This window comes from Humulus lupulus, chromosome 5 (assembly GCF_963169125.1).
Source record: "Humulus lupulus chromosome 5, drHumLupu1.1, whole genome shotgun sequence".
Lineage (NCBI taxonomy): Eukaryota > Viridiplantae > Streptophyta > Magnoliopsida > Rosales > Cannabaceae > Humulus > Humulus lupulus.
The window spans coordinates 115,748,436-115,772,041 of record NC_084797.1 but is presented as its reverse complement, the minus strand read 5'-3'; the positions used below and the strand labels follow the sequence as shown (position 1 = coordinate 115,772,041).

Genomic DNA, 23,606 nt, shown 5'->3' with positions numbered 1-23,606 from the left:
AATGGAAAACAAATGAAGTTTAGCTGATTTTTTATGATGGACATTTTCATTTTTTCTTTTTCTATTTTTTTTTTGTTTGCTATCTTTGATGCCTTTTGTTCTGTGTTACTTTATTTGGTTTGGTTGTAATGTGCTTTGTTTTTTGTCATGACAGCCACTATAGTTAATTCAGTGACTGAGTTTCGTCTCCTCTGCTGCTACCCCAGGTTTGTATATGCATGAATATCCTTTTGCAATGGCATCTTTAAGAGATTAAAATTAGATTAGAAGTGAGTACCATATAAAAAAGTAGGAGAATGAGAATTGGTTTAGTGTTCTGACTTTCCTTGTCTCTAAAAGTTGTTTTACTTAAATTTTGCTAGAATTTCTAATGGTTGTGAGTAGATTAATATGATTATCATTACATATGTATTTACATTTTCTTTCTTCTCATTGCTACATTATTAATCTGGCAGGTTCTATGTTACATTTCTCAGTTGTTTCAAGTGACCTTTAGTTATTGTTCTAAGAAAAACTGTTAAGCATTCACTAGCTCACTTGAATTTGTATTCTAAATTAGGATATTTGTTCACATGAATCACATGCATGAAACACAATTACTTAATGTATATGTGTTGTTACTCCAAAAGACATCTATAGTACTTTTTACCTGTCCAACATTGGGTGGTTTCCAACCTTTCATTCTTATCTTCTATAGTCTTTTTTTTAGATGATATTTTCTATAGTCTTGACTTGAGCTTTATTTAATTGATTGCATTTATGGGTATTCCATTCTAATTTATTTTTTTCTATCTTAGGATTTTGTAGATTGTTTATTCATTTATGCATTTCTCCATCACATTTTAGTATATATATGTATAAATGCGTTCTTGGTATTAGAGGTTGCAAGACTTATTAATATCAATATTTATAACAAATTTCTTGAACATATACATGATTATGCAGGTGTTAAATACATAGTTTATTTTGTATTTTATTTTTACATGAGATGTTTTAGCATATTTTTTTATATGTAATAGATAAAAGCCATCTTTCTTTAGACATCACCAATTTCAATTGAATTGAATTATACGAAGACATGATTAGTTGTGTTATTAAGCTTTATGCGTATATTTGTTAAAAAAACATCCATATATTTATATACTTTAAAAGAAACAAGATTTTTCATATTTGGTTTGGGGTATATTTCTTCTGTTTATATATATATATATATCTTTTTTCTTTTATCTTTTTCTAGCCATGTGATTCTGAAGAACTTGACTGAATAAAATTGTAAGGCTTTGTATAAGTGAACTAAATTTGTTTTATTGGCCAATATTTACATATAAATCATCTTTCCTTTTTCCTACTGTTATTTCTTAGCGCAAAACTAATGGAAACCATATCATATTGAGTTAGAAAAAAAAATATACTTTTACATGGTATTCCTTTGGAAAACAAATGAAGTTTAGCTGATTTTTTATGATGGACATTTTCCATTTTTCTTTTTCATTTTTTTTTTGTTTACTATCATTGATGCCTTTTGTTCTGTGTTACTTTATTTGGTTTGGTTGTAATGTGCTTTGTTTTTTGTCATGACAGCTACTATAGTTAATTCAGTGACTGAGTTTTGTCTCCTCTGCTGCTACCCCAGGTTTGTATATGCTTGAATACCCTTTTGCAATGGCATCTTTAAGAGACTAAAATTAGATTAGAAGTGAGTACCATATAAAAAAGAGAATGAGAATTGGTTTAGTGTTCTGACTTTCCTTTTCTCTAAAAGTTGTTTTACTTAAATTTTGCTAGAATTTTTAATGGTTGTGAGTAGATTAATATGATTACAATTAACATATGAATTTACATTTTCTTTCTTATCATTGCTACATTATTAATCTGGCAGGTTTTATGTTACATTTTTCAATTGTTTCAAGTGACCTTTAGTTATTGTTCCAAGAAAAATTCTTAATCATTCACTAGCTCACTTGATGTGATTTCTCTTTTTGTTTCTTAGACATTCAAGAAATGAGGTCAATTCCATGTTCAAAAGATTCTTAATGCATTAATCCATATCTCAACCATTTTATCTGAGGGAGTTTGGAATATATGTATGGAGGAGATATTTTGGATCTAAAAATTATATTTCTTATTTTCATTTGGTATTATTATTTTGGAAGACAAGTTAACACGTTCTTATGAATCTAAGTTTATTGTTATTTTAATGGAAAATCTAAGTTAGTCATTTGATGATATCAACTGGTATTTTTGGCTCTGTTTGTGCTTGTTATAGCATTATGTTGTGTAGATGCTTACTGCTTTAATGATACTACAATAAAGAAAAATTATAAGTGTTATCAAAACTAATATATTATAATAATTCAAACTCTTATAAGCATAAAAATGTGTTATGCAAACTATTTTTATAGAATGTAGAAAATGTGTTATTATAAAGTGTACAATAATACTGTTTTATTAGTACAAAAAAAGTGTTACATAATCTATTATAAAAAACATATTGAAGCACTTGTCTATTTCTTAATGTAATACCACAAGTATATTGTTGCAGTAATTTCTTTATTTTAGCACATTCAAAACAGCAGTCTTATGTGATAAGACATGGTTTTAATGATGGATAAATTGTATTACTATTGTAACATACTTTCTTTTATTAATTGTGATTTTTTTTCTACAATGGGTGGAAGTGTTTATAAAATATCTATTTTTACTATACATAAAATGACTTATATAGTTGAATTATTTGTAACATCTAATTTATGGTTCATGTTTAATATAGTTAGGTTGACAGACAAAAACTTGTATTGAAAATTGGTTTGGGCATAGAAGAATAAAATTAGCATTCTTTTGGTAAGTTTACTAAACTATGAATTTACTTCGATTTGATTTGAGGTGCACATTATGTATGGTTTTGGGAATTTTACTTTTAATACTTGATTATATTATGTATTGTTCTGGGAATTTTCTGTGTGCAGGAAGTTTTTATACAATATATATAGGGGATGTGATGCCTAATTATTAAACTAGTTGATGATCATTATGTTGATATGTTGTAATTCAACATGTGTCTTGGGAATTTTATGCGTGCAAGAAGGTTTTAGTCAAACTTCTAGAAGAGGTTTCGCCCAAATTTTCCAAAAATGAGTTGGAGTTGGATGGCGAAAGATAAGTTATGAAAAGAATATGAAGATGGAGTTGAGAGTTTTATTGAAATAACCTTGAAAAATACAGTGGATCCTAAGAGAGTTCATTGTCCATGTCAAAAGTGTTCTAATTTGAAAAAATTGAATATGGGGGCATTAAAGAACAAGTTTTGATCTAGGGGCACTTTTGTCCTTTAGCTGCCAAGGGATAACTTTGGAAGTCTTGAGAAATAGGTAGAAACCATAAGAAAATACCAAGCACGCTCAATTTTCCCTCTCTCGCGTTGCTCTCTCTCTCTCTCTCTCACCCTCTTTTGGATACTTTGGGAAAATTGAAAAGGGAAGCACCAATCTCTGAATTTTGGGGCAAGGTTTTTTGGGGAGATTGAAGTTCAGGGGTGCTAGAAGCTTCTATGCTTAAGGGAAAAATTGGATTAGCTCAGCCAGAGTCACAACTTCTAAGCTCAACTCAGCTTCTAAGCTTAAGGGAACAATTGGATAAGCTTCTAAGCTTATGAGATTTTTTTAAGTTTTTATGTTTTGAAAATTCTAGCTAAATTCTTAATTCCTAGGGGGTTTTCAGTTAAGTTTTCAGATGATTGTTGTGCTTTGAGTGTAGTATTGAGGTGTAGAGGCTTAATTTTGACTATAGTGTATGTCTAAATTGAATTTTGGTGATTTTAGCATGGGGAAAACACAGGAGAAGTGCGGGAAAATCTGGGTTCGTAGCATCGCATCACAGCGCTATTCTTGAGCATCACGGCCTTAGCATCGTGGCGCTTGTCTAAGGAAATGCCTAAGAATGTTCTCTGCCTTGTAGAGGTTCACGACTCCTCTAAGGGGCGCCGCTGCTCAAATAGAGAACATTGGCCAATTAAGGTTTCTAAGCTCGGGAAGTCAATCCTAAAGGCTCGGGAAGGATTCCACTACCCAGATTTGTAAAATTCGAGATCCTAAAGGCTAGAAACATACCTTGAAACTTTTAAATAGTCTAAGAGATTGATGGTTACAGTTAATGCTTATGACTAGCTTATACCGGTAGGGATCGTGCTCGGGATTATCATACTCTATCTGCTCGGGACTCAAGGTAAGAAAACTGTCTGTGCCCATACAACAAGGAATGACCTGATTATATGTGCTTGTATTGTGCTTAGTGTTATGTGTAAATGTATGTAACTATTATGTCATTTATGCGTTTGTGACTGAGGGGCAAGGGCCGGGAGCGGCAGGGGCTGGGATCAGCAAGACCTGGGATTGACAAGAGTTGTGATTGGAATTAAGCATGTTGAATGCAGGCCCCCATGGCATGGCCATCTAAGGGTGTCGTATTCACCTATTCGGTTAGAACCGTGAACTTTGTGCCTGGTAACGCAACTTGACTGGCTTAGGCCAATGTTGCAAATTTTAATGGAAACATGTTGATTGTCTATTGTGTGTTGATTCGTTATGCATTTATTTAAAAGAGTTATTGTATATACTATGCTGGTGAAGGTTTCTTGTTGGCCCTTGGCTCACGGGTACTCTATGGAGCACGTAAGGGCAAGGAAAATGACAACTAAGCATGAGTTGGAGGGGCATGGCTGCCACGGTTGGGGTACTTTTGAGGAGCATAGTGTTAATGTATGATTTTGTCACTTGGGTCGACTGTACAGTAACTTTTGAGTTGTAAATATGTCTTAAACCACTATTTGGGATCCCAATGTAACTCTTTTTATGATCTTATTGTAATCATTATGAACTTTGTCCAAGGTATTAAGACAGTGGCAGAGTGTGTCAATGAATTTGATGGGTTGGCGAAATTCACTTTTGATTTGGTATAACCAGATGTGTCCAGGAAGGAATGATTCATTCGATGACTGAACTTTGGGGTGGCTCAAAGAGTTAGGATTGCTCCAGTACATGACATTTCTACCTATGCTCAAGAGATAGGGAAGGCCCTTGCTATTGAGAACGCAAGAGGTGAGATATGGAATGAGAGTATCGTGGGGCAGGAAGCTCAGACAATGTTTCCCACATTTGCGAGATTGGGTAGGAGTGGAGGCCCTAGTAACCAAAAAGAAAAGGTCGTTGGCAATTCTACTACTCCAAGTCCTAACATGAGGGGTCATAGTATTCAGGGTGGATGTAATGCCCTGGATAGCCAAGACCATTACACTGTGTATTTTAAATAGTGCACGACTTGATAGTCAAGTTGTTTGGACATAAAACGTGTTACTAAGGTAATTATTTGATTAGGGGTAAAATATTTTTATCATAACATACTTGACTTTAATTAAAATAGGAGTTGGTACATGGGGTCCCAAAAATGGTGTTTACCAGGAAATTGCAACCATCAAAATGATTACAATAGAAGTGAATCTAAGTGGAAAAATACAATTTGGTACTAGTCCCTATGTAACCCTTAATCGTGGTTGTCGAGCAGTTGCTGATGTACACACTTCCCCTAAAGCTCTCCAACTCACAGCTGGTCGAGCTTTCCATTTCCCTTACCTGCACCACATATCACCTATGAACCAAGGCTCAACAAGAAAACTTAATTCAACAAGCAGAAATAAGCAACAGTAAATGCATAGTACAATTTAGGTCAATAAGCTCAATCAGCAGTAGGATATAAGCAATAAGCTTAATAATAATATTCAACTCAACAAACACATAAACCAATCATGTCAGTCAATACAATAAGTTAAGTGCGAAAAAACTTCTATTTATTGTATAACGTTTAGGCCCATCACTCTTTGGCAGAGTCCTCTAGTCTTATAGCTCACCCCAACAACCTAGGTCAAGCTGCGTTTTGCCCGCTTGCTTTCGGCCCTCGACACCCTTATTCGAAGGCAGCATATAGAAGCATTCCTATCCAGATATTCTCAGATACAGATATATTTACAATAATAATATGTTCGTCAACAGAGGTCTAAGCCCCATCCACAACCAAAGTTCAATTTTCTTAGCTTAAGTCCCGAGTTGCAAGTGACACGCTCTCGAACATGATCCTCAACCCCAAGCCTTAGCGTAAACCCTAGTGACAAAGCCATAATGGATAACCATTAAAAATCTAAATCAGCTTAAAGCTTTGGAATAATATACTAGCCTTTAGGACCTCGACTTCTACTAAACTGGGTAGTAGAATTCGTCCCGAGCGCTTAGTTTATGTTCTCGAGCTAAAAAATCTATTTTGGAAAATTATGCCTATGCGAGTAGCGACCTGGGCCTAAGGGTCATGGCGTGCCTCCTATTCCAAGGCTCGCAACCCAAAATCCCTGACCCTTAGGGTCATGGCACACCTACGAAAACAAGGAGCTCCCAAGGCTTCTAGGTTCACGCGGGTCGCGGTGCCCAAGAACAGGGTCGTGACGCAACCCTGCGAATCCAGAATTCGCAACTCCTTCCTACGTTTTTCCCCCAAAAAAAAGCCACCAGAATTAAACCTAAGCATGTACTAAAACCAAAGTTGAGTCTAGAACTCTCAACAACATAGACTAGGTATTATAATTACCCAAACCAACCACAAAACTCACGCCAATTTAGCAAATAAAGTTAACATTAAAATCCAGCCAAGAAATATCTTAACAGCAAAATTTCCTCACAAAATCAAAACTTAGACCTTACCTTAATAATGATTTCGACCCTGAATTGATCCTCAAGTTATCCTAGCTTTATTCCTCAGTCCCCAAGCTTCAAATTCTTAACTTCGACACCAATTCTCCAAGAATTCCCTAAGCCTCAAAGCACACAGAGGCAGAGAGGGAGCGCCGAGTAGGGAGAGTGTGAGAGAGAGTTGATAGATTGCTATCCTTCTTTTCTCTTCTGGTTGTTTCACAAATCACCTAAGTCTATCTTCTAATATCAACAAAAGTCTAAAGTACCCCTAAGTCAAAACCTCTCCTTTCAATGCCCTCAAGGGCAAAAACGGTCATTAGCCCGATTCCCTACTAATTCCTCAAGTGTTCCTATAATTTCTCAATAAATCCTGACATACCTAACTAATCACCATATAATTGTCTGTTAACCAATAATTTCCAATGACGCACGATGTCCCTGAAATACCCCTAGGCTCACCCCGAGCTGGGTATTAGACCCCGTTGTGACTATTCCAGTAATCCTCTTACTAGAATCGCCTTGAACCAAATGCTGCAAATATATCCGCCTAATAATGTGGTCTCAATCATTTAACACATATATTCACATTTATGCCCTCAATGAGCCAAATTTACAAATATGCCCTTATTAACAAGAATGGGCCCACATGCATATTTAATACACATAAACATGCATATATATGTATATTATCATATAAATCATGTATGCCACGTAGGCACAATTTTAATGAATCAATTTCACACACACATATATATATATATTCAATTATTCCCTCCCAGCACAATAATCAAGGCACTAAGCCTTATTAGCATTTTGGGGATGTCACAACTATCCCTTTCTACTAAAAATTTGTCCTCGAAATTTACCTGAAAACCTCGGGATATTGATCCCGCATAGCGGACTCTAGCTCCCAGGTCACTTCCTCAATCTTGTTATTCCTTCAAAAGACTCTAACTAAAGGAATCTTCTTGTTTTTTAGAACCTTGTTCTTTCTATCTAGGATCTGAACAAGTCTCTCCTCATAAGATAAATCTGTCTGTATCTCCAGATCCTCATATCCCAATACATGGGTCGTATCTGACAAATACTTCTGAAGCACTGAGATGTGAAACACATCATGGACCCCCGATAAAGACGGGGGCAGAGCCAATCTGTAGGCTGCCTGCCCAATCCTCTTTAGGATCTCGAAAGGTCCTACGAATCTAAGGCTCAACTTGCCCTTCTTCCCAAATCTCCTTACTCCTTGCAATGGCGAAACTCGTAGAAATAAGTGGTCTCCTACCTGAAATTCCACGTCCCTGTGCTTAGGGTCAGCGTAGCTCTTCTGTCTACTCTGCGAAGTGAGCATTTGACCTTGGATCTTCTCAATAGCTTCATTAGTTTTCTGAACCATCTTCGGCTCAAAATACTTCCTTTCCCCCATCTCATCCCAATGAATGGGCAACCAATACTTCCTTCCATACAGTGTCTAGTATCGACCTATTCCAATTGCTGACTGATAACTATTGTTGTACGAGAATTCAATCAACGGGAGGTACTTACTCCAAGACCCCTTGAAGTCTAGCTCAAATTCTCTAAGCATGTCCTAAAATATATGAATTGTCATCTCAGACTGCCCGTCTATGTTAGGATGAAAGGTTGTACTAAACTTCAACTGAATCCCCATAGCCTTCTGCAAACCACCCGAAAACTTGGAAGTAAATATGGGATCCCGGTCCAATACTATACACTTTGGAACCCGGTGGAGATGTATGATCTCCCTTATATACAGCTCCGCATACTGATCCACAGTATAGTTTGTTCTCACTGGAAAAAAGTGAGCTAACATGGTATATCTGTCTACTATCACCCATACAGAGTCATGCTGCCCCACCCTCCTGGGCAAGCCTCCTACAAAGTCCATGGTAATATCTTCCCACTTCCATTCAGGAATACCTAAAGGCTGTAACAACCCTGCTTGTTGCTGGTGTTCAGCCTTCACCTGGTAACAGCTTAAACACTTTGCTACATAATCGGCAACGTCCTTCTTCATCCAAGGCTACCAGTACAACAATCGTTGATCATGATACATCTTTATGGTGCCTGCATGTAATGAGTATGGTGTAAGTAGTACGAGATTCATCAAGGATCTCTTATCTGATACCCATATCCATCAAAAAACATATCTTATCCTTATACCTCAGTAAACCCATCTCTGAAATGGAATAATTCTTAGCTACTCCAGCTAGGACATCCCCTCTAATCTCTTGCAACCGTGTATCGCCCATCTAGACTTCTCTCATCCTCTCCAAGAGGGTAGACTTTAAAGTAATAATCTCCAACTAGCCCACTACAAATTCTATCCATATTCTGGTCATCTCTTTTGCCAATTCATTCGATATCTACTTCAAGCTAAATAACTGTCCTGGGCCCCTCCAGCTCAAAGCGTCTACCACTACATTGGCTTTTCCTGGGTGATGAAGGATGTCATAATCATAATCCTTTAACAACTCTAGCCAATACCTCCATCTCATATTTAGGTCCTTCTGGGTAAAGAAATACTTCAAGCTCTTGGTGTATATCTCACACTTCTCTCCATAAAAATAGTGTCGGCACACTTTAAGGGCGAATACCACCCCTGCTAGCTCCAAATCATGAGTAGGGTACCGTTTCTCATATTCCTTCAGCTGCCGCGACGCATAGGGAATAACCTTCCCACCTTGCATCAACACACATACTAACCAGTCTTGATGCGTCTCAATACACCAAAAACTTGTCCCCATTTGAAGGAAGATTCAGCACCGAAGCAGTAACCAATTGTCGCTTCAGTTCCTGGAAACTGCCCTCACATTTGTCTGACCATGTAAACCACAGATTCTTCCGCATCAACTCAGTCAATGGTGTGGCAATCTTCAAAAAGTCATCAATGAAATGTCTGTAATAACCCGCTAACCCAAGGTAACTCCTAACTTTTGAGGCTTTCCATTGCCTCGGCCAATCCCTAACTACTTCTATCTTGGCCGAATCTACCTTAATCCCATCTACACTCACAATATGTCTAAGGAATATTACCTCCGGTTGCCAGAACTCACATTTCTCAATTTTAGCATACAAATAGTGCTCCTTGAACCTCTGCAATACCATTCGGAGACTGCATATGCTCTGCCTCTGAACTGGAGTAAACTAGGATGCATCGATGAAGACAACCATGAACTGATCTATGTAATCCATGAACACCCTGTTCATTTTATCCATAAACGTTGCTAGGGCATTGGTCAATCCAAATAACATGGCCAAGAACTCGTAATGTCCATACCTCATGTGGAAGGCTGTCTTCGGGATATCCTCGTCCTTGATCCATAGCTGGTGATAACCAGATCAAATATCAATCTTCGAGAATACTCTCTTGCCCTGCAACTAATCGAACAGCTCATCTATCCTCGGTAGTGGGTACTTGTTCTTTATAGTCAACTTGTTCAACTCCCTGTAGTCTATGCAAATCCTTAGGGTCCCATCCTTCTTCTTCACAATAAAGACTGGAGCACCCCATGGTGAGAAGCTAGGTCCGATAAATCCCATATCCAATAACTCCTGTAACTATATCCTCAACTCTTTCAGCTCCGCAAGAGCTATTTTGTATGGTGCCCTCGACACTGGTTCGGTACCCGACGCTAACTCAACAACGAACTCGATCTCCCATTGTGGAGACAGTCTAAGTAATTCTTCATGGAACACATCCAAGAACTCACATACCAATTTAGTCTCACTTGGCCCCACTGGCATGATCTCAGTGGTATCCACCACACTGGCTAGATGACCTATACAACCTCCTCGTAATAGGTCTCTGGCCCTCAATGTTGACACCATGGGAATGCGAGGTCCATGCACAGTACCAACAAAAATGATGGGGTCCTCACCCTCAGGCTCAAAAGTCACCATCTTGTTCCTGCAGCCTATAGTTGCCCCATATTTCACTAACCAATCCATCCCCAAAATAATGTCGAAGTCATCCATCCCAACTCAATCAAGTCTTCTGATAGTTCCCTACGATCCACCATCACTAGCAGTGCTCTAATCCGTCTCCTAGAAAATACCAATTCCCTTGTAGGCAATATAGACCCAAACCCCACATTACAGTACTCACTAGGCCTACACAATCTATCAATCACTTTGCTAGAAACAAATGAATGTGTAGCACCAGAGTCAATCAATATAGTATATGAAGTGCTAGCGCTAGAAAGCTGACCTGTCACCACCGAGGGACTAGCCTCAGCCTCTTCTTGAGTCAAGGCGAACACTCAAGTTGGAGTCAAGCTATCCGCCTTCCCTGGTTCTTCTTTCTTAAAAGACAGGCAGTATTTCTTGAGATGTCCAATCACCCCACACAAGTAACAGGCTTTCCCCCATTATTTGCCCAGATGGCTCTTCTTACATCTAGCACATTCTAGGTAGCTTCTCCATGTCTCACCGCCATCCTGTGGGGCACCCTGGACACCCCAGCCCCTCCTATTAGGACCAGCAATGTTAGAGGTGTTAGGGGGCTTCCTCTTCCAATCACTAGGGCCTCCACCTCTACTAGATCCTAAATGTTGAGGCACTTCCCTCTGAACATCCCGTCTTGGAGTGCTTTCCTCTATATCTTTTTCTCTGTCTACTCAGTTGTGAGGGCCTTCTCAACAACCTGGGAATAAGTTGTCTTCCCATGTACTGATATGATCCACACATCCTAGGCTATCATAGCATTCAGCCCCCGAACAAACATGTCTTCCGTGGTTGCATCTATAGGCACTAGATTAGGTGCAGACCTCAATAGTTTGTCAAATTTTAGGGCATACTCTATAACTGTCATGCTGCCCTGTACCAAACCGATGAACTCATTCACCTTTGGCGCCCTGATGACAATGTTGTAGTATTTCTGGTTAAACAGATCTCTGAACTCATCCCAACTCATAATAGAAACATCTCTAGTCTGGGATGCCACCTCCCACCAAATACGGGCATTATCTCAAAACATGTAAGTGGCACATGCCACCCTATCATTACCTACCACCCTAATGAAGTCCATGATGGAGGTGATTAGACTCATTCACTGTTCATCTTTAAGTTGATCTGGTCCTCCCTCAAAGATTGGAAGATGCTGCTTCATAAATATTTCGTATTGCGGCTCCCACCTGTTCCAAATCTCAGGCGGTTGTACTACTGGTGCCACAACAAGTGGGAAATCTGGTGCAGCATTCCCTGGTGGAGACTACTGTCTCAGAAGATGAATCTCTTCCTCTTGGCTCTGAAGTCTGGCTTGCATTTCATCAAGCAATTGCTGCCAGTTCTCAAGGACTAGCTAAGGGTTCTTGCCCTGGTCATCATTTGTAGCCTCGAACCTGATGGTGGCTAGTCGAATTGATTTCCTTGGAGGCATAACTCTCCAAATTTATCTGCAAAATGACTCGGTTGATTAGGCAATAATAGCATTTTTAAAATCACCCCACGGTCTAATGCCAAAACTCAAACAACAATATACAATTACAACGCAAACAGGCATTATCACAATTATTCACATAGAGTAGCAATGCTAATAAGCATGCCTTATCCAATCTTCCTATTGATATAGAGAGCACGACGTATTTAAATGTATTTTTTTGGAGTAAGGCTTGATAATTGATGCATGAATGTTATAGACTTGTGTCTTGGTATGCTAACTATATGTGGTTATTGTGTTGTTTGGCCCTACCTGTGCAATAGTTCTAGATATGCTTATCACGCTTGATAGGTTAAGTCATTGACTGCAGACAGATTCATAAGTTATGTACCCAAGGCAGTCAATTGGACCAAGCATTGTTAATATCAGGGTTGCGAATGATATTTAGAGCCAAAACCCTCCATCTGCCCCCTGGAATTGGCAACAGATGTTTGCCAACAAGCAAGCAAGATTGCAAAAGCAAGGGGAAGAGATTAGGGGGTTGAGACAGTGGGTTCTATCAGGGAACGCTGCTGCATGTGTTTTTACAACAATGGCACCCGTTTTGGTTCAATTGAGGGTAGGAACAGATGGTAATTACTGCATAAAAGATTCCAGAAGAATTATCCTCCAAATTTCGAGGGAGACGTGGATCCTTTTAAAGCTGAATAGTGGATGGGCATGATTATCTCCATCCTTGACTACATGGGAGCGGTAGGCATTAATAGAGTGGCTTATACCATGTACATGCTGCATGAGGATGCCCGAACGTCGTGGGAGGTGGTAATGTTGTTATGATGGGTTGGGAAGAATTCTGAAATTGTTCAATGAAAGATATTATTGTGACAAAGTTCAAATTGCGAAGACCAATGAATTTATGAACTTGGTTCAAGGTATCAAGAGAGTGGCAGAGTATGTCAATGAATTTGATGGGTTGGCCAAAATCGCTTTTGATTTGGTACCAACAGATTTGGCCCGGAAGAAATGATTCATTCAAGGACTGAGCTTTGGGGTGGCTCAGAGAGTTAGGATTTCTCTAATATATGAGATTTCTACCTATGTTCAGGTGGTAGGGAGGGCCCTTGCTATTTAGAACACAAGAGGTGAGATATGGAACGAGAGTGTCGTAGGGAAGGAATCTCAGACAATGGTACCCACATTTGTGAGATCAGGTAGGAGTGGAGGCCCTAATAATAAAAGAGAAAAGACTGCTGACAATTCTACTACTCTTGGTCCTAACATGAGGGGTCATAGTATTCATGGTGGCTATAATGCCCTAGATAGCCAAGACCATTACACTGTGTATTTTAAATAGTACGGGACTTGGTAGTCAAGTCGATTGGACATAAATGTGTTACTAAGGAAATTATCAGATTAGGGTTAAAAGACTTTGATCGTAACATAGTTTACTTTCATTAAAATAGGAGTTGATACATGGGATCCCAAAAATGTTGTTTACACGGCAATTACAACCCTCAAAATGATTAAAATAGAAGCCAACCTAAATGGAAAAATACAATTTGGTACTAGTTTCTGTGTAACCCTCAGTTGTGGCGGTCAAGTAGCTGCTGATGTACACACCACCCCTAAAGTTCTCCAACTCATGTCTGGTCTAGCTTTCTCTTTCCCTTACGTGCATCACATAGCACCCGTGAGCCAGGCTCAGCAAGAAAACTTAATTCAACAAGCACAAATATGAAACAGTAAATGAACAGTAAAATTTAGGTCAATAAGCTCAATCAATAACATGATATGAGCAATAAGCTTAACAATAATATTCAGCTCAGCAAACACATAAACCAATCACGTCAGTTTATACAATTAGTTAAGTGCAAACAACATTTCTGTTTATTGTATAATGTTGAGGCTCGGTGCCCTTAGGCCAAGTCCTCTAGTCTTATAGCCGACCTTGGCACCCTTAGGTCGGGCTACGTTCCGCCCGCTTGCTATTGGCCCCCAGCACCCTTAGGCCGACCTCTAAACAGATATAATCACAAATACACATTGCACAACATGTAGTCAAAGGCAGTATATACAAACATGCCTATCCAGATATTCTCAAATACAGAGATATTCTCAATCATAATATGTTCATTAGCAGGGGTTTAAGCCCCATCCACAATCCGAACTCAGTTTTCTTACCTCGAGTCCTGAATTGCAAGTGTGATACTGTCCCGAGGATGATCTTCAACCCTAAGCCTTAGGGTAAACCCTAATCACAAAGCGATAATGGATAGCCATTCAAAATATAAATCATTTAAAAGCTTTGGAATAGTATACTAGCTTCCAGCACCTCGAATTCTACTAAACTGGGTAGTAGAATTCGTCCTGAGCGCTTAGGTTTATGTTCCCGAGTTAAAAAAGCTATCTTGCCTAAGTCTGCCTATGTGGGCCACGACCTGGATCTAAGGGTTGCGACGCGCCCCCTATTCCAAGGTTCCTAGCCCTAAATACCCAGCAACACGCGCCACGACTTGGCCCTTAGGGTCGCAGAGCGCCAACGAAAATAGGGAGCTCACAGGGCTTCTGGGTTCCGCGGGCCGCGGTGCCTAAGAACAAGGTCGCTGTGTGACCCCACGAACCCAATATTCCCAGCTCCTCCCTGCATTTTCCCCCATACCAAAGCCACCAAAATTCAACCTGAACATGTACTAAAGACATAATTGAGTCTATAACTCTCAATAACACAACCTATGCATTATAATTACCCAAAACCAACCACAAATCTCACTCCATTTTAGCAACTAAAGATAACATTAAAACCCAACCAATACCTATCTTAACAGCAGAATTTCCTCACCAATTCAAGACTTAGACCTTACCTTAATGATGATTTCGACCCTGAATTGATTCTCAAGTGACCCTAGCTTGATTCCTTGGTCCCCAAGCTGCAAATTCTTAACTTCTGCACCAATTTTCCAAGAATTCCCGAAGCCTCCAAGTACACAAAGGAAGAGAGGGAGAGCCGAGTCGAAAAGTGGGAGAGAGCCGAAATATTGCTATCCTTCTTTTCTCTTATGGCTGTTTCTCAATTCACCTAAGTCTATCTTCTAATATCAACAAAAGTATAAATTACCCCTAAGTTAAAACCTCTCCTTTCAAAGCCCTCTAGGGAAAAAAGCGTCATTATACTCATTCCCTGATAATTCCCCGAGTGTTCCTATAAGTTCTCAATTAATTCTGACATACCCTACTAATCACCAAATATGCACTATGTCCCCAAAATACCCCTAGGCTCACCCTGAGCCGGGTATTAGACCCCGTTGTGACTATTCCGGTAATCCACTCACTAGGATCGCCCCGAGCCGAATACAACAAATATATCCACATAATAAGGTGGTCTCAATAATTTAACACATATATTCACATTTATGCCCTCAATGGGCAAAAATTACAAATATGCCCTTATTAATAAGAATTGGCCCACATGAATATTTAATATGCATATATATTCATTTTATTATATAATCATGTATGCCATGTAGGCACACATTTAATCAATCAATTTCACACATATATATATCCAATTATACCCTCCAGGTAGCCTAATCAAGGCACTAAGCCTTATTAGCATTTTTGGGATGTTACAGTGGCTGTCAGGGCGGGAACGAGGTATAGAGAAGTTATCCAGTGTGCGCCAATTGCAAGAGACGCCATATGGGAGAATGCCAAGCGAAGGCATGTATTATATGTGGAATAGTTGGGCACTTCAAAATGGATTGCCTGAGATCGAAGAGGGGAAAACCAAGGATTTTGGATAGCTCGACTCTAGCTTAGGTGTCCACCTTGATGCAGTCGTAGCCCGAGGCTAGTCCCTCGGAGGGGACAGGTTGGCTTTCTAGTTCTCGTTCCTTTATATTATATTGATTAAGTCTGGTGCTACGTATCTCTTAGTAGAAACATAGATATGTGGGACATACTGTATGACTATTACGCTATGGGGCTTGAGATCTTAGTGTCTGCTTGGGAATGTTGGTAGTTTCTATGAGATGGGTCAGAGTATTATGGGTAAAAAGTTAGCAGTAATAATAGATAGCGATGGTTATATGAGAATTTTGGTTTGATGCTGAGTATGGATTAGTTTGCAAAATAAGTGTCAACCATGGACTGTAAGAAAGGATGGGGACTTGTGGGTTTAAAAGGAAAGAACTCGACTGCGTTTACGGGATGCCGAGCTATTATATTAGATACCACTAGGGTTATGTCAGTTATGCGTGAGGGAAACTGGATCGATTAGTGAGGTTTCAGATAGGTTTACAAGGATTCGTCGAGATTAAGGTCGTGTCTAGGAAATTAAGGGTGCTACGGGGCTAAGGTAGGGATAGAACCGGTACCAGAGACATCATGCACAATGGCACTAGCTGAGCAGAAAGAATTAAAGGTTTAATTGAAGAAGTCATTGGACTTGGGGGACTGATTTGACAAAGCATCCCACCATGGGATATGTCAACACCATTTGTTAAGAGGGAGGACAAGTTGCGAAAATGTTTTGGAGTACTTCCGGTTAGGAACATGACACAAGTAACATTTTTTTTTCTCCAATACTACTGAGGCTGAGGAAGCGGAGATTACAGGTAAGGTTCCAGAAGGGATATGTTCCAATTTCTCCAGATGATATTCAAGGTCACATTATGGGACCTGATGGGATTATGTATGATTTAGTTAAATAAAAGTTGCAAGGAAATTTCTAAAGGAACACCTTAGGGGTTAGAAGCACGGTGAGACTAGCGAAACACATCAACTTCCACTTGAGTCATGTTGAAGGACTGCCATACCCTTGAATAAAGTAACGAAATGACCTAAAGTTTTTCTGAATTGACGGTTCCATGCTCTATTTTCAAAAGTTGAAATAAAGGTTGATTAGCACACCATGGTTTTAGAATATGGATGCGATGGACTAACATAAGAGGACGGTACGGTGGACACTGTCCTTGCTTAAAACAAGGAATTAATAGTGTGTTGCGTCAAGGATTAGGGTGTGTTGTGTGTAGACTAAAAAGGTGATGGTAAGTGCTTCACGATGGGTACAGTTTTAGGAACATAAATGTCATACGCGGGACTTTGAGTTGATAGTAATGCCAGATAGCCACGGTTAGGGTGAGGTAATGACACTCATGGAAAAGAAGTGTGTGGACTAGTATGAAAGTTAAAGTGTTTCGTCACCCATAGGGGTTTGAACATGGGACAAAGGACTAGTTGTACGGAACTGTCCCTCCTTATTTATTTTATTGCTTAGAGAAAATGAATGTAGAGGCGGATACCTTGAGTTAGAAAGCTTTGTGCCAGTTGTATGATTTGCAATGGACTACAGTAAAGTCAGGTGAGGTAACAATCGGGATTAGTATAGAAATCATAAGTGATAATTGACAGACCTACCTCTATGATCAATGAAATATAAAAGGAAGATCTTGTAGGAATGGCTAAAAATCCTACCATTTTAGCATGGATAGATTAAGATATAAGGATCAGATGAGTAATCTGATGGATGCTGGTGTTGATGTATAGATTCTAAATGAGTCTTACACTATCCCTTATGATTGTTGTATCCAAGAAGTTTTAATGGGCATTAAGACCTAAATTTTTTATACAAGGAGGTGCACTGCCTAATCTTTTAGCAGTGAGGGATGATAATCAGAATCCAGAAGGGGCTATCACTACTACAATCTGGACATCAGTCATCGGCCATGAGAGGTCGGTTATGCTTAAACTGACTTACCACATGTTCATAAGTCGGTTTACACAGAACCGACTTATCATGTATAACAAAGGTAAGCATGGGAGGTCGGTTACGCAGGAACCGACCTACCATGTTGACATGGTAGGTCGGTTCACATTGAACCGACCTCCCATGCTTGAAGATGTCATAGTAAGTTGGTTCCTGCAAAACTGACCTACCATGTTAATCATGGTAGGTCAGTGCTGTGTGGACCGACTTACTATGTCCTACATTTCTAACATGGTATGTCGGTACTATATGAACTGACTTATCATGTCACATTTTTATTTATTTTAAATTATTTGAATTTTTAAATACAATAATTTATTTAGTAGTGTATGAAATAAATGTAAAAAATTTATATTTGTCAATCTACATTATAATGTTTTGAAATATAAATAGATGAATCAAATTAATCAATTATTTATAATATAAAAAAATAATTATATTTTATAATGAAAAAATATTTTAATTGAATAGTATTTATAATTTAAAATAAAAAAAACTTTATAAATATTTTAATGTATTTAATTAATATTTTTTTAAATGACATGGAAGGTCAGTTGTGTAGGAACTGACTTTTCATGTTACATGGTAAGTCGGTTCTATGGACTGACCTATCATGTCATTATAAAAATATATTGTTAAAGATAGTCTAATTTGTTTTTGTATTATTTGAATTTTAAAATATATTACTTTATTAAACAATACATATATATAATTGATTTGTGAATGCAATAAGTATAAAAAATATATACTTATTAATATTACATGTATTATAATTTTTGAAATATTAATTAATTAATTATTCGGAATTAAAAAAATTGAATTTAGTTTTTAATAAGAAAATATTTTAATTTATAAATGACATATTTATAAATATTTGAAAAAAAATAAACTAAATAAGTTGGAGATTTATAATTTTAAAACAAAATATCAACATATTAATCCTATATATTTGTTAATTTTAACATCATAAGTCAGTTCTAGAATAGACATATCATGCTGCATCATAGGTCAATTGCTAATGCACTGACTTACCATGTTAAAATTATATATTTTTAATTTTAATAGCATAAGTCAGTTTTAGAAATGACTTATGATGCTACATCATATGTCGGTTGGTATTGGAGACATACCATGTTAAAATTAGGGTGGAAAAAAAAGCACAAATAAAATTAAGTATCCCGCGCTCTTCTTCTTCACTGTACACCCCCGCGAAAAAAATTTCTTCTCGTCTTCTTCATTCCGCCAGCAACCCAAACTGCAGCGACTCTCCCTCCTCAACTCCGGTCACTCAGCTTCACCAGCATACCGTTCGGCAACAGCTCCTTCCATTGTTCACCAGCGGTCTCCGGTCGTGGCAGCATCTCTCACTGCGTTGTTCACCAGCGGTCTCCGGTCAGGTCGGTCTCTTTTTCTATCACTCCATATTTATTCATATATATATATCGAAATTTATGTTCGTATTTGTATCGTAATTAGTTTTTTAGAGTAATAATGAAAGAAGTGTTTCTCTATTATATCGACATTGTCCAACTTCGGCAAAAGTCTCTTCTCTGAAGCGTGACATAGGGGAGTGGAATAATATGTGATAAATTTTCTACCGAAGAGGCTCGGGCAATTTCGTCAATTCTATGTAGCCTCACCCCTAGGAATGTCAAACTAATTTTGCATTATAATGGATCTGGGTTGTGTTCAGTAAAAAGTGGATATTGGCTAGCGGTGTGGGTGAGGTGGAGATTATTGTAGATGGTGGGGCTGAGGTTAGACGAGGAGGTGTGTGGATTGGAGGAGGAGGAACAAGGGAAATAGGCGGGGAGGTGTGTGGACTTGGAGTTGCATCTTTCTGCTGGAACCAACTTCCAAGGAAATGGAATGAAGTTACAGTAGAAGGATCAAGCACGGCAAGAACATAGGGGCACAAGCTTGGGACCTCATTATTACCATTATTAGTGAGAAGTAATCTAGATGAAGGTGTGAGACCATATGCATCTACTTCTTCTTCATTTTGGCTAATAACTTTCTTAGCTGTGAACAAGTCAGAGTGTACTAATAGGCGCATCAGACGGTAGAGGAAACCAGTTTGAGCTGGAGCAAGTTGAAGGGCAGAGACCAACTCAGGGAGAGTAATGGGTTGGCCTTGGCCATTGTTGTGGATTATGTCTCGTATGCCTAGCTGAATTGCACATTTTAGAGACATGGATGTTGCGTAGGATAGCATATGCTTGTACAAATGGGCTTGACCTTGGGATAACTCACTTTTGTTAATTCCTTGAGAACCCATAATGGTATTATATTTCATAGATATATATCATAGGTAGCTTTTTGAAACCTGAGTTATATAGATAAGGGACCAAGAAAACTTCAAATGAAAATCCATATATATGTATAAAAGCATAATTATTAATTAATTGATTAAGGGACAACAACATGCAAATATCAATAAGAAGCTTTTGGAATATACTCAGCAAAAGTTTTACTCTACAGTATTGATCTTTTCTACTCAAAGGAAAGAATGAGCCACGATTACAACCTACAAATTCACGTGATGTTCTTGTGAGACATCATTTTCTTCAACAATCAATGTGTGACTGTTCTTCGAATCAGTTGTGGGGATGCTTCTCATGCCAGAACATTTTAAAATGAATAAAAAAATATATCTTGAAATTATGTACTACTACTCTTTAACTCTAAAAATTTAGTAGTGTATCTATTCACTAGCAATACTGGTGTGGGGTGGATCCCATGTATGAGTTAAGATTATTATTTGCCTAGCCTCCTGACCCATGTTTGAATAATTCCTCTCTCTATATAAATATATATATACATTGCAAGCTAGCTCTTGTTTACTATGTTTGATTTACTGGGTGATGAAATTATTTATGAACTTGTGATTGAAAGTATCAGCTGCCAGATCATCTCCAGCTGTTAGAACCTGAACTCTCTGTGTGTGTCAGTATAAGGGTCACAATTTAGGTTTGATAACTACTTGTTTTGGCTCTTACCCTTCAATTTATACCACATCATCATTCATATTCATATGCTTAGATTCTAGCTCAATAAGGGGAGACTTTTGACTTTGAGAAGTATATATTTATATACATATTTATATGCTTACATCATATGTATAACATGTTGAATTTGGACTGTTTTACCACTTGATTACTATCTAGAGTGGACTTTACTCTTCATAAACTTGCTGATAATGACTGTCATTAGAAATATAATTATGGGAAAGAATGTTTGTACTTAAATTTTTTTGTTGATAAGTAATTCTATTCTTCTGTTATCTAGCCATCATTCTGGTTAGACCCTTTTCATGATTTTTCTATGCTTATATGTCAGAAAGAACGGGCTTTAATTGGAATGACTTGTGAGAATGGCTTACTTGGGGAAATGGGAGCCTGAGTTTTCACAACTAACTTTGTGTTTCCTTTGAAGTTATTCAAAATGGCTCATTTTTCAGGTACGTGGTCTTTATTGATTTGTGCTTGAATGTGTTCATGCATCTAGGCATTTGATTGAATGTGTTGATGTATCTAGGCATTGAAATGTCAAATGGAATATAATAATGACTGGTTTATAAAATTTTAATTGTGTTTCAGTAAGAGATTTTCTTTTTTTTCTTGATCTATACAAAAAGAAAAATGATTAGCTTCAGTTGGGGTTGTTCATTCCCAATGATCATATCCAATCCAAGCATGAGATGTTTTTCTTGCTCTATATATATAATTGTTATTTTTACTGTTAGTGTACATTTTGTGAAATATTATTATGGGTTTATGATTTTTAATATCTTTGAGATAAGCATCCTTTCTGTCATTCTTATTGCTTTGTCTACAACTGTCTCTGTATGTGTTGTTGTTTGGTTTAAGAACAGAAAGGTTGTGTTAAAATACTATGACCTTTTTACAGCAAAAAGGATTTTTCTTTGGGGAAAGTGAAAGATAATTTTTGGAGATATTTTTTACTTTCCTCATGTCTTGTCTGTTATTGTATTCCAGATTATTATCCTAATTTCCCTATACAAACCATGATAAAAGGAGTGATTCAAGCATTAGTTAAATAAGGTGAATCCCAGATTTGCTAATAAAAATAGGTGAATCCCATGTCAAAAGATTTCCTGATAATGAGCAAAAAGCTTAAAAGTTTGCCATCTGATCAGAAAGAAGGGTGTGTTATTGTTGTTCAGATGTTATCATTAAAGAGACGTATTTTTTTGGTTATGTATTTGTTCATGAAAATGAGTTACACAATGTTGAGATAATTCTACCATGAAAATTGAAGACTTCCGCATAGTTGTTTTTTGACATCTATAGGCTGATGCATTCCTTAATTTTAATTTTTTGACATAGTTACAGATGTCCACATTGCCAGATAAGGGTAAGAATTAATCTGGGATTCTTATATGGTTTATCTTTATATAAACTGGTTGTAGTTGTTGACTTTTCTGTTAATATTATATTATTTAATACTATTAATTCATATGGTCTATTAAATTAAAAAGGATTCACTATATATTAAAAAGGATCACAGTGGTCTTTGCTTTTATGTGCTCAGGGGGTCATTAATTGGACACCAGTTGAAAATATTTGTATATGTTTAACAGATGGAGAGTTAGCTGCAATATATGCATTTAGAAAGGTTCTTTTATATGTAGTCTTTGTATTTTGATTGTGACAACCATATGTAATTTTGTATTCTATTTTATCTTGCTTTCTCCTCCAGCTTAAAATTTGAATTGGTACTTATTTTAATTTTCTTCTTGTAAACCAGTGTCATACAGCAGCAAGACCTATGATATTGGAGCCTGTTATGCTGGCAAATTTGTAAGTACCCACAGAATTAGAGAATAGTACCAAATTTTGCAACAAACTTAAATCATTAAAGCTAGCTATATATATATATATATCTTTATATCTCTGTCTCTGTTATAAATATATACAATGACATATTTAAAACAAATGGATTTGGATCCACATGTCTTCTAACTTTTATCTAAATCTAACTTAAGTCTTCCATTAATTATATAAGAAAGCACATTTTGGTTCTGATTCATAGAATAAAAACATTGTCCCAATTAAAACACATTTTTAGCAAACTATAATGATATTTTATTAAACTAAAATTTTAAAATTATTTTAGATAATTAATAAGAGAATAATATGATTTTTTTATATAGAAAATATGAGTATTTTAAAGGTACTTTTATATTGACAGGAGTGCAACAAATGAACATAGTTAAACAAAACGGGGACAAAGTAATATATGTCCATTTTTTTACATATAAATCTCAATTAGTGAGTATCCATGTTACCCTTTTAACATTTAATAATAGTAATAAAAAAAACAACAAACGTTATTAGATCAAAAGCCTGAAAATTTGTTTCAAGGCATTTGAGCTTCAGATAAAGTGATTAAAACATATAAAACAAGTTAAAGGAAAAAAAAATAGCAGTAACCATGCCAGGACTAGAAAAAGAAAATTATGGATTGCCATGTATGGAAGGAGCCTTAAGTTCATTGTTTGTAAGTTCCTGTAACTATCAGAACTCATGGGTTTCGGAATATTTACAACCACATTGAGAAACAACATAAAACACATATTGGCTATTCCCTTAAAGCATTCCGAAGTCTTTAAAACAAAGCTTAACAAAATATAACACCCAGAGAAGTGATCACATCTGAGCAACCAAATTTTCTGGCTCTGTTACAGTTTCAG

At 37.3% G+C, this 23,606-nt stretch overlaps 2 protein-coding genes across 2 annotated transcripts; both read right to left on the bottom strand.

Annotated features, from left to right (window-relative positions):
- Positions 1 to 9,467: 9,467 nt before the first annotated feature.
- LOC133779399 (uncharacterized mitochondrial protein AtMg00860-like) lies at positions 9,468 to 9,854 on the bottom strand. The gene has a single exon (XM_062219365.1). The coding sequence runs from the start codon at positions 9,852 to 9,854 to the stop codon at positions 9,468 to 9,470; it is 387 nt and encodes a 128-aa protein (XP_062075349.1).
- Positions 9,855 to 19,541: 9,687 nt separating this feature from the next.
- LOC133779397 (trans-resveratrol di-O-methyltransferase-like) lies at positions 19,542 to 20,168 on the bottom strand. Its single transcript, XM_062219364.1, has one exon. It carries the CDS (start codon positions 20,166 to 20,168, stop codon positions 19,542 to 19,544), a length of 627 nt encoding a protein of 208 aa, XP_062075348.1.
- Positions 20,169 to 23,606: the final 3,438 nt, after the last annotated feature.